This window comes from Natrix helvetica, assembly GCF_964273705.1.
Source record: "Natrix helvetica genome assembly, chromosome: 2".
Classification (NCBI taxonomy): Eukaryota; Metazoa; Chordata; class Lepidosauria; order Squamata; family Natricidae; genus Natrix; species Natrix helvetica.
The window spans coordinates 282,662,506-282,674,970 of NC_138552.1; the positions used below are offsets into that span (position 1 = coordinate 282,662,506).

At 42.8% G+C, this 12,465-nt stretch overlaps 1 protein-coding gene across 1 annotated transcript in view; it reads left to right on the forward strand.

Moving 5' to 3' along the window:
- The window catches only part of AUTS2 (activator of transcription and developmental regulator AUTS2), a gene marked incomplete at its 5' end in the record, with an annotated part of 1,133,928 nt that overhangs the window by 793,089 nt on the left and 328,374 nt on the right, over positions 1 to 12,465 (forward strand). The window contains one exon of the mRNA XM_081941406.1: positions 6,381 to 6,410. Within this exon, the coding sequence (XP_081797532.1) occupies positions 6,381 to 6,410 (30 nt within the window). The remainder of the gene's footprint in view (positions 1 to 6,380; positions 6,411 to 12,465) is intronic.

Consider the following 12,465-nt stretch of genomic DNA (forward strand, 5'->3'; position numbering starts at 1 on the left):
CAATTTTTGCTTTAAAAAATCTCCAGTGATGACTCCATCGATAACTCCAAGAGACAAGTTGTTCCACTGCTTAGAAGCCTTCACAGCCAGGAAATCCCTCCTTATTTCAAGTTTGAATCTTTCTCTGCAACGTTTTCACTTGTTAGTTGAGAATAGAATAGAATAGAATTCCAAGTGTGGTTGGACACACAAGGAATGTGTCTTTGGTGCATAGGCTCTCAGTGTACATAAAAAGACAAGATACATTCGTCAAGAATCATAAGATGCAGCACTTAATGATAATCACGGGGTACAAATAAGCCATCAGGAAACAATCCATATCAACATAAATCGTAAGGATACAAGCAACAAAGTTACAGTCCTGCAGTCATAAGCGGGAGGAGATGGGTGATAGGAACGATAAGAACACTAATAGTAATAAGTGAACTTTACCCCCTTACACAACCATTCTTGTCACAGTTTTTAAGCGAATGACTGCAGTTCTTAAGATAGTAACACAGGTGTTAAGTGAATCTGGTTTTCCCATTGACTTGGCTTGTCAGAAGGTTGCAAAAGGAGACCACATGACTCAGGGGCATCACAACCGTCAGAAACATGAATTAGTTGCCGAGTGTCTGAATTTTAATCCCCTGACCATGAGGATGCTTCAGTGGTCATAAGTATGAAAAACGGTCATCAGTCACTTTTTCAGTGCTATTGTAACTTTGGCCACTAAAGGAATTGTTGTAAGTTGAGGACTACCTGTATTTAATCGGTATTGTTGTAGAATATATGATTTGGCTTCTGCTGCAATTTTAAATGCAATTCTGGGATAAAATCGATGCAAATCTACACGGTCTTTTTTATTTGCTTTTGACAAAACAGAAAAGGCTGTTCCACCTACACCTCATTCTATCCCCCCTCCCACCAATGAATGACAGGTGTGGATCAATCTGAATCTGTTTGTCTCCAAGCCTTTCCCCTCCCCACTACTCCTGCTTTGATACCATGTTGGCATCTCTCCATCTTTGTCACACAGACACAAACCTGAGAATGTCAGCCCTGTGATGGGAGAAGGTGGTGTCTTCCGAATGTGAAACACCCCATAAATTTAACATAGATCATCTTGCTTTTAGAACAGAATGGCTTTTCATAGCCATGGGTGATTCTGTCAACCTTTCTCGGAGATGCCAAGTTGGGCATGGTAGCTTGCCGAGTGCGTTTATTGCTTTTCTATAATGTAAGAGCTGGAGGGTTCCTTCCTTTGCCTTATTTTTGTGTGCTGGGGCGGCCAGCTCTGAAGGAGAAAGTCATAAAATTGCACGGCTCAGAGTAAAATTGGTGAAGTTTGTGGGTCAACACAAGAATCCAGGGACACAAGAATTGTGGATGGACACAAATGGGAATTGTTCTCCCATCGTAAGTTGCATGCAACTCGGCTGGACCTTCTCGGCAATTACTTGACTTAGCCAAGTCACAAAGCCATCAGTCTGAAGGGAAAAAAAGAGGTTGCGTACATCGTCTGTCTGTCTGTCTATGGGGGATTCTTAGTCATCCAGGTCATGGTTGTCCCAAAAATGCTTTTTTCAAACGCCAACTGGACTTTCTGGTTTTTCTTTTGAAGACATTTCGCTTCTCAGAACTGAAAAAGCTTCTTGGCTGAGAAACGAAACGTCTTCAAGGATAAACAAAGAAAGTCCAGTTGCCTTTTGAAAAAACACATTTGGGACTCTCTCTCTCTCTCTTGTCTCTCTCTCTCTCTCTCTCTCTCTCCCTCTCCCTCTCCCTCTCTCTCTCTCTCTCTCTCTCTCTCTCTCTCTCTCTCTCTCTCTCTCACACACACACACACACACACACACCACAAATACCCTCCACTATTTCCCTTTAAAATCAGCTTGGCACCAGCTCTCATTCCATAATGGAAACCAGTCGGCCTCGGTCCTTTGCCATATGCTTAGCTCTGGAGAGAAGGTGCTGCTGGGTATAGCAGTAATGATTTGATGGAAGAATTAAGTGGACCTTGAAATTAGAACTGGACTGTTGGAAAAGGCAGGAAAGCATAATATATTGGCAGTGGAAACGGTGGTTCCTGGGGATTGTGTTGCTTCCAGCGTTCTCTGCAGCATCACCGCAGCGCAAGATAACATCGCATGCGAAAATTCAGATGGTGTTGATTAGCTTCACAGTGAGATCTAATGAGTTATGGGGTTGGGTGGATGGCAGGGAAAAAAAAGGCACTCGCTCCTTTCCCCCCAGTTAAAGCTGTGCAGCTCAGAACACAACACAGGCTTACACACTCACCAACATGTACAAGCTGGCATAACAAGAAGGCAGCGGCATTGAATGTCATGGCAAAGAATGCTGGGAAGAGACATGGCTTAATTTTAAAGCAGTTGGTTTGCCTTTGGAAAGTCCTGGTATCCTAGGGAAATGTCAGTCAGTCCCGGGAAGATGTTTTCATGGCTCCTGAAACGTCCCAATATTGCATTATCAAAATTCAACAGCCTACCACCAGTTAAAGCAGAGCGATTGCTTGCCAAAAAAAAAGGAATTAGGATTGATTAAAAAAAAAAAGACCATCTCATCATGCCAAATATAATTTTATAAGCAAAAGGACCGTGGCGTTGCCTCCTGCTTCCATCTCCTACTCCTCTGGTGATGTGGTCCCCCCCCCCCCCGTTGGCGAATCTAGCTAGCCTCATTTGCAGGTGGAGCAATTAAAAATTAGTCTGCTCTTGTAACCTACCAAAAAAAAAAAAAAAAAAAAAAGCCAGCCTGGAATTACTGGAAGTAAGTAGATAACAGAGTCAGAAGGGACATTGGAGAACTACTGATTCAATTCCCGGCTCAAACAGGAAACCTTATACCAGTGATGGCTAACCTTTTTGTCATCACGTGCCGAAAGTGTGTGCATTTGCACGTGCCAGCAGCCACACCCATAATGCAATGTGTGCATGACAAAAAACCCCTGCTTGCGCATGCGCCCTGACCCCCCTTGCCCAGTTTTGACTTCCAGGTTGGTGCAGAAGACTTTCCAGGCCCAAAATGGAGCACTGGCGGGAGGGGGGGCTCACACGGCACCCTGGCTTCCTGTTTTGGCTTCCAGGTTGATTCAGGAGGCTTTCCAGGCCCAAAACGGGGTGTGGGGTTGCTGTGTGAGGACCCAAAGTGCATATTTATATTTATACTGTTTTATACTGTTTTAACATGACTGTACACCGCCCCGAGTCCTGTTTAGGAAAGGGTGCGGTTTATAAATTAAAGTTTGATTGATTGATTGATTGAATGGGAGTGTCCCCTGCATGCACGGCAGAGACGCGAAGACCAGCTAGCAAGCAGGAGGCTGCATGCATGCGCGGTGGGCTGGGGTGACAGCTGGCGTGCCCACAGAGAGGGCTCTGCATGCCACCTGTGACACGGCCCTATATCATTTCAGACCATCCCAATCTTTTCTTAAAAACTTCCATTGTTGGAGCCCTCACAACGTCTGAAGGCAAGCCATTCCATTGATTGATTGTTCTAACTGTCAGGACATTTCTCCTTAATTCTAGTTTGGATCGTCTTTGTGGCAACCCCTGAGATATTGGAACACTGCTATCATGTCACCCCTGGTCCTCATTTTCATTAAACCTACCAAATTTCTGCAGCTGATCAGTGATAAGACTTGATGTCTCTGTTCACACATGTTTTTATGCAGCCAAAATGGTTTTATGTATTTCTGGAGGTGGTATGTGAACCAAACCATCATGTCTAGCTAGTGAGGTTGTTTGCAGCATTTTGCATGTTATGTTACTGTTTTTATTTTAATCCTCTGTGTAGCACCCAGCATCACTGCTTTGCAATGGGAATCTTTATACACTGAATGAATGAATGAGCTTATTTATTTGAGCATTTAATATGTGATTGTGTGCTTTGGGTTAGAGGTATCATGCTGAAACTTGCAGAGGCCAAAAAAACTTCTGAGGTCAAAAAGTAAAGTTGAAGTCTTAATCCCAGTTCATGAGCAAAGTTGATGATCCAGGTTATGGTACTCTGGGCAAGAGAGTAGCCGAGGGAGTCAGCATTGTCCAAAGACAATTTCCGTGGCCATGTGGCCAGCATGGCTGTACGCCAAAGGCGCACAGAACACTGTTACCTTCCCACTTAACTGGTACCTATTTATCTACTCACATTTGCATGCTTTCGAATTGTTAGGGGGGCAGAAGTTGGGGCAAGTAACGGGAACTAGGCTGTGATGTTTCTCTGTGTCATATATGAGTATGTATGTGGGTATATGCATGATGGTTATCTTTTGAGAGCTGAATGCAAAGAAATTTCATTTTAATGTATGCTGATTAGTGTACATTTAAAGTGACAATAAAGTTTTATTCTATTCTATTCCATTCCATTCCATTCCACTCCAATCTAGCTCAGTGGTTAAAATGCAGTACTGCAGGCTATTTCTGCTGACTTCCAGAAGTTCTGCAGTTCAAGTCTAACCGGCTCAAAGTTAACTCAGCCTTCCATCCTTCTGAGGTTGGTAAAATGAGGACCCAGGTTGTGGCTGCCTCTGTGAACTGCTTAGAGAGGGCTGTAAGGCACTGTGAAGTGGTATATAAGTCTAAGTGATATCCTTGTCCTTACAGCATTAAACTGGGAAAAATGTTCCATTTTATGATTAATTTTAGGCCAGTGCTTCCTTTTTTCTCTCACTTAAAAATAACTAATCATGTATTGAGGATTCTGCAGGATTGATGAGAATAGTTGGGGAACTCTTTAGGAATTCTATAAAGACTTGTTGAGTCCCTTTTCACATGATTGTGTGTGCATCTCATATATTGCTCTTGGGAACGAATGGATGGATCAGCCACCCACCTTAAAATCATCCCATAACCATATTAATTTGAGAAGTGTTTTATAGTTTACAATATTTTGAAATTATAAAATAATGAATCAGTCTCTGTTGCAGCCCAATTGATATGTATACTAAAATCAGTTACGGGTAGTCCTCGGCATACAACTGTTCCTTTAATGACCATTTGAAGTTAATGACAACATTGAAAAAAAGAAGTGAATTATGACCACTTTTCACACTTACGACCTTTGCAGAATACCAAAGGTCACGTGATCAAACTCCGGATTCTTGCCCACTGACTCATATTTATGATGGTTGCAATGTCCCTTGTCATCCCCATTTGCGACCTTCTGACAAGCAATGCCAATGGGGAAATCCGATGTACTTACCAACCGTGTTACTAACTTTAACAATTGCAGCAATTTATTTAACAACCCTGGCAAGAAAGGCTGATCCATGGTGGCACAGGGATTAGAATGCAGTACTGCAGGCTAAACTTCTGCTGACTGCCGGCTGCCTGCAATTTGGCAGTTCGAAATCTCACCAGGCTCAAGGTTGACTCAGCCTTCCATCCTTCCAATGAGGACCCAGATTGTTGGGGACAATAGGTTGACTCTGTAAACTGCTTAGAGAGGACTGTAAAGCACTGTAAAGTGGTATAAAAGTCTAAGTGCTATTGCTAAACCTCACTTAACAATGATGGTTATAAGTCGAGAACTACCTGTAAAGATTTACAATTAACAACAGTGAATTTTCCTCCTATCTGCTATAGAAAATGTAGAGTCCAATCTAGTGGTGAGATTCATTTTTTTTTTACTACCATTTCTGTGGGCGTGGCTTGGTGGGTGTGGCAGGGGAAGGATACTGTAAAACCTCCATTCCCTCCCCACTCTAGGGAAAAGATACTGCAAAATTTCCATTCCCTCCTGATCAGCTGGGACTCGGGAGGCATAGAATAGATGGGGCCAATCAGAAGTGGTATTTACCAATTCTCCGAACTACTCAATATTTCCGCTACTGGTTCTCCAGAACTGGTCAGAACCTGCTGAATACCACCTCTGGTCCAATCCCCTTTGAAATCAACTTCTGGATTTTTATGAACACATCTATGCAGGGTTTTTTGCCACACTATATTGTTTAGAATTGCCTACTTCCAGGGTGTTGTTTGTTGACTTTTCAAGCTAATCTCTAGCCCTGGCATTCCCTGATCATCTCCCATCCAAATACTAACCGGGCCTGAATCTGCTTAGCTTCCATGCCCAGACAAGGTCACTTGGATGCTGAGATTTCTCCTAGTCGAGCTAATTTGACCAAAACGTAGGGAAAACGTTGACCTTGAATGAAGGACAGACTTGTTCCATGTAATTGAGGTTGTATTTGATATTAGTTAGACATGCTGTGGCCCTCTACCGGGTGGGCCATTTTCAACCCTGTGGAAAAAACGTGATGTGTTCTGGAAGATTATACCTCTCTAGGTTACACCCTTGAAATGAATTTTCATTTAACACCAAAAGCTTTCGACATCTGTGGATTGTTTTTGAAGGTAATCTCTTCCTTTCTCTTTCAGTGTGACAGCGACAGTGATCAAGAAGAGAAGGTAAAGTCAGTTTCTGGTGTCTTATTCCCCCTTTTACGGCTCTTTCTGGAATGGTTCACGGTTCTCATATTTCCTTTTAGCCCATTGGTGAATTTTAGTCTGAGATGTGTAAAATGTTTGACATGATAAATCTATACGCTCAACATTCCATCATGGTCCATGCTTGACCCAAGATGATTTCTTCTCTATTGATCTATTGCAGGGGTGTCAAATTCAATTTCATTGAGGGCTGCATCAAGGTTGTGTTTGACCTTGGGGGGCCGGGGTGGGCGTGGCCAGCTCGATATAACTTGTCTCAGGGCGCCCGTGGCGGCCTGAGTGCTCTGCCAGCTAAAACAGGCTCCCCAGCTCTGTTTTCGCTGGCAAAGGCACCGCAGGCCAGTCCTTCACTGTTTCCATGGCTGCCCCGCGGGCCAGAACTAAGCACTCCGTGGGCCAGATCCAGCCTTCAGGTCATGAGTTTGACACCCCTGATCTCTTGGAACTATAATTCCCTTACTGTAGAAGATTTCAATAGCTGTAAAGTGGGAATGTCCTGTTTGCCCCTTTGTTTGAGGCGTATAATGTCCTATGATTCTAGACAGTGACCCAAACTGGAATCATGCATACATCTTCAACACCTAGTTTTAAAACCAGTGTTCTCAGTCTCTGCAACTTTAATATGTGCGGACCTCAACTCCCAGAATTCCCAAGCCAGAATTCTGGGAATTGAAGTCCACACATCTTAATGTTGCAGAGGTTAAGAATTGCTGCTTGGACCCAAGGGTAGGTAATTGGGTCACATCTATCGTCCACTTTCAACATCCCTAATGGCAAGAGGTTGTAGATATTTTAATCCACCTTACAAAATAACATGAATTTGTTATGCATTAACATAACTTGATGTTGTTATTAATGACTTGAAAAATATTTGGTTGTCTTCTGGATGGTTGGGGCCATGTAGTTCATTATCTAGCTTTGACTCCTGTGGAAGCATTCTGGCTACTTGTGCAAATTCGGTAATTCTGCTGTTTTAAATACAGGTGGTCCTCGACTTACGACCATTCCTGAGCCCACATTTCTGTTGCAAAGTGAGACATTTATTAAGTGAGTTCTGCCCCATTTTACGACCTTTCTTGCTACAGTTGTTACGGTGAATCGCCACAGTAACATGGCTGTTAAGTGAATCTGGCTTTGCTTGTCAGAAGGTCGCAAAAAGTCTTCACGTGACCCTAGCACTCGGCAACAGTCATAAATATGAGTCAGTTGCCAAGCACCCAAATTTTGATCACGTGACTATGGGCATGCTGCAATGGTCATGCATGAAAAGCGGTTATAAGTCTTCTTTCTTTCAGTGCCGTTTTAACTTCAGACTAAATGAACTGTTGTAACTCGAGGACTATCTGTATTGACTTTTCTTTTGCAGAATGTTGATGTTTGACAATTGGGTGGTAAATGTTTTATTGTGTCCTAAAACGTTCTTTTATTTGCAGAGTTGCTTCTCAAAACACACTGTAATCTATTTCAAATACAGATTCATTGGCTGCAAAATATATTCTCTTGGATCTGCACCATTATATTTCTATGGTTAAAACACTGGACATCACAGAATGAATACCATTCATACAATATAAATTGTGTTATGCATGTGTTCCCCTTCCCCCATACCCCAGGCAAAAAAAAAAAAAAAGCTCCATGGAATTGTTAATATATAAATTGGGCATGACACAAATTAAAACTGCTTTCTCAATCCGGCTAAATTACTACAAAACTAATTAACGGGCTACACAGCTTTCATTGACAGTATTTTTGTTTGGAATGCAAGCATGATTAGTGATCTTCTTGTTGGGGAATAATGTTGGTGTTGACTATGGTATCTGCAGTTTAGGGACCATAATTTTGTCAGCAATGAAGCAAATCTCGTGATGTGGCAGTTCTTGGTTTGTTTTATTTATTTAGATAGACATCTCGCCAATCCAGCAAGGCACGGAAGTCAAGGTTAATTGTGATTTACTCTTGCTGGTGAAAAAAAAAAAAGATAACTGTAATCCAGTGGTGGGTTTCTATTATTTTTACTACTGGATCTCTCGTGGAGGTGTGCACGCTCGTGTGACATGCACAGAAGCGTCTGGGCAAGTGGGTGGAGCCTCCCACCACCGCTACTACAAGTTCGCCCGATCCGGGCCAAACCCGCAACAGCCCGCCTCTGCAGTGATCACACTAGAACTGGACTGTAAAAACACACACCCATTGCACCTTTTTGATCCTATTATTGTATGGGTGATACTGGGGGGGAGGGGTATTGGGGCTATGTAAGGCTGTTATATAGGGTTTAACACAGCCAATAGTTGCTCGTGTAAGTCAAGTTTTTAAAAAACCAAGTATTGCATCAAATCAGTTGTTGTTAAGTGAACTGTGTGGTTGTTAAGCAAATCTGGTTTCCCCCTTTGACTTTGCTTCTTGGAACCTCACAAATGTTGGTCACATGACCCTAGGATGCTTCAAGCATCATAAATAAATGCCAGTTGCCAAGCACCTGAATTTTGATCATGTGAATGTAGGAGATGATGTGATAGTCTTAAATACAGGGAACTGGTTCTAAGTCACTCTTTTCATTGCTATTGTAACCAGGGGTGGGCTTCAAAAATTTCAGCAACAGGTTCTCTGCCCAGTTGCTGGGTGGGCGTGGCCATGGTGGGCATGGCCTAGTTGGCCTCCTGCACCACAGCGGGGGTGTTTTTTCACCTTCCTCAGGCTCCGGGAGCTTTCTTCGCGCCTCTGGGAGGGCGAAAACTGCTTCCTCCGGGCTACGGAGGCCCTCTTGAAACTGGAAATGGGCCTGTTTGTGGACTTCTGGTACTTCCGGTACTTCCGGGGTGCCCGTTTTCCCCCTTCCTCGAGCCTCCGCAGGGGCCCTGCACTTACCTTGCATCCAAAACGGGCCACGTGGAGATTCCTGGGAGGAGAGGGGTGGGGTTGGATGGGTGGGGCCAGCCTGGAGTGGGATTTGAAGGTTCTCCGAACCATCTACAACGTTAGCTACAAGTTCTCCCGAACCCGGGCGAACTTGTAGCAGCCTGGTTGAAACTTTGAACAGTCAATAAGCGAATGGTTCTAAGTCAAGGACTATCTGTCAACCAATCAGAAGTAGACTAAGGCATGGGCCATGGCCAGCCACGCCTCCAAGTCCAGAAAGGGATGCAACTGATCAAAGCTATTTCCTGGCCACATTTGATAGATGTTGATTGTGGATTGATAGATGTTGATTGTGGATCTCACACAACTCACCTTGAAGTCTCAGGTTCTTCTCCCCACCCCACCCCATCCCTTGAGCCCTTCGATTTCAAGGTGTTTTTGATTTCTCCCCACCCTTCACCAGGAGTGATGAATTTATTCTGCATGAAATTTTAAAAGAAACCTAAGTCGCCTTCTTAAATTGAATCGGTTCCCTCTAGAGAAGTTGCTTTCAACCCTTCATGCTCCGGCGTCTCTCGGAGGCGTTCTAAGAGTTTTGCATTCCCTTCATTGCCAATTCCGCCTACGTTGCTTGTTCTCTTAAAAAGAAAAAAAAAGGAAGGAAAGAAAGAAAATGGGGAAAAAAGCAACACACCATCATTTGAACGGATCAAGCATATTCACATGAAGACAAATGGCGCTTACTTGATTTCTTTAAAATCAGGAAATGAAAAAAGTGCTCCCTGGAGAAATCATGTTCTGCCTGACTTCCGAGATAGACCCGAGGCGTGGACCGCAGATAAGAAACAGGCATTCGTCTTTCCTTCGGCTCGTTTTTCCCCCCCCCGCCTTTCTTTTCTCTCTTTTCTTAAATCTCCGAAGGACAGTCGAACTGTCAGCTTCCTGACATGTGCATTATCCATGTCATTTTAAACCAAGTGACCTGGAGAAGGGAAGACTCTGGCATGACGTGATAATGGTATCTTGGATGAAAACATAGACTATAAAAAAGAGCGCTGTGTTATTGCTTTGTTTAACTGACAAGTTGGAACTTTCTTTCATTCTGATAGATAGTAATCGCGGGATTTCTCTTTTATCTCCTTTTCTTTATTTATTTTGGGTGCTGTCCCCCCACTGCTTTCCCTTGTCTGAAAATGGCAGAAGCTTATAGGATTAAAAGTGAGGAAAATCCCAAGAAAATGAGACAGGAAATGACAGGCTGTTTGGCCTGAGGCTAAAAGCGAAAATAATTCCTTTTCCAAGCAGGATTCTTGAAAAGTCTCTTCAACAAGGTCTATCAAGAAGGAAAGAGTGGAAGAACTTGAATTTTAACTGAGCAATGTCTCATTTATGGCTAGCGTATCCCAAATTATATTACAACAGAGGTGTCCTTGTTGTCAGAGTTCCAAGTAATAACCCCTACGAAAGAAGACTCCGAGGCTTGAAGTTCCTCAAAGTCCCATTTTATTAGAGACGTCATATTGGCACATCTGGGAAAACCCGAATCTGAAAGCTTCCAGGTTTTCCCCACCCAAATGAAAGTCCAAGTCCCTGCCCCAGCAACAGTGGTGGGTTTCAAAAAAATTTAGAAGCTCTTCTGTAGGCATGGCCTTCTTTGTGGGAGTGGCTTGCGAGCCATGTGACCGAGTGGGACTAGCTTTGAAATCATGTGACTGGGTGGGTGTGGCCAACTTGTAAAATGTGGTGAAACTCACTTAACAACGATCTTGCTTAGCAACCAAAATGTTGGCTCAGAAACTTTGGCATTTGAAGCACGCAAGTCTTAAAGCTGTCAAGTTACAAGACCCTTGCACCCCTAACCCTTTAGAAACAAACAAACAAACCCAGGGGTGTTCAAACTTGACAGCTTTAAGACTTGTGGACTTCAACTCCCAGAATTCCTCCTCCAGTCATGTTGGCTCAGGAACTCTGGCATTGAAGTGTGCAAGTCTTAAAGCTGTCAAGTTACAAGACCCTCGCACCTCTTATACTCCGAAAAATACGGTAGGTGGTAAGTCTCTTCATCAAAACCTTTTTGTTTGAAGTGACATGAGGAAAAAATTGAAATGCTAGAGCTGTGCACTCATTTTTTTTATTTTGTTTTGTTTCGCTGAAATCCCACAAGAAGCTTCTTGGATGAGAAGTGAAACATCTTCAAAGAAAAAACAAAGAAAGTCCAGTTGCCACTTGAAAATGCTAAAATCTCATAGGTTTTGTTTTGTTTTGTTAAAATAACTTAGAAGATATTATTTGTAGCTCAGGGTTGAACTATGGGGTCCTATGTGTTCCCTTAGCTTGGTAGTTTTCTTTCAGGTGTTTCATTACCAAACTTGGTAACATCATCACTGCAGCATGGATGATGTTACCAAGTCTGGTAATGAAACGACTGCAATAAAACCACCAAGCTCAGAGAACACCAAGGACCCCATGCAAAACTAACTGCATAGCTAAAGGAAATAAAATAATAATAATAATAATAATAATAATAATAATAATAATAATAATAATAATAATAATAATTCCAAAATGTGTCTGCTGAATTTTGAATTAATAATCTTTTGCATATTAGCAAAACGATTAATATTAAAGAACAAGGCAGTGCCTTAGGAGTTCTTAAACCAAGGCAACTACTGTTTTAAGTCTGTAGAGATTGTCAGTCTTTCAGGTCATGGTTCTCCCAAAGGTGCTTTTTTAGGAGTTTAATTGGACTTTCTTGTTTTTTTTTCTTTTGAAGACATTTTGATTCTCTTCCAAGAAGCTTCTTCAGCTCTGACAGGATGGTGGGGAATGGAAGGATTTATATTCCTTGCAGACAGCTGGTCATTTGCATCCTTTTAGAGAGTTGTTGAGGCCACTTGGAGGTTTATTTGTGTCCTCAGGGTCACCTGAGTAGCGCCCCTGGTTCAAACAAAAATTGCAGACTACAGGAACCAGGAACGCTACTCAGGTGACCCTGAGGACAGAGATAAACCTCCCGGTGGCCTCAATGACTCTCTAAAAGGATGCAAATAACCAACTGTCTGCAAGGAATATACTGTAAATCCTTCCATTCCTCCAGTATCCAGCCAGAGCTGAAGAAGCTTCTTGGATGAGAAATGAAGTGTCTTCAAAAGAAAAGAAA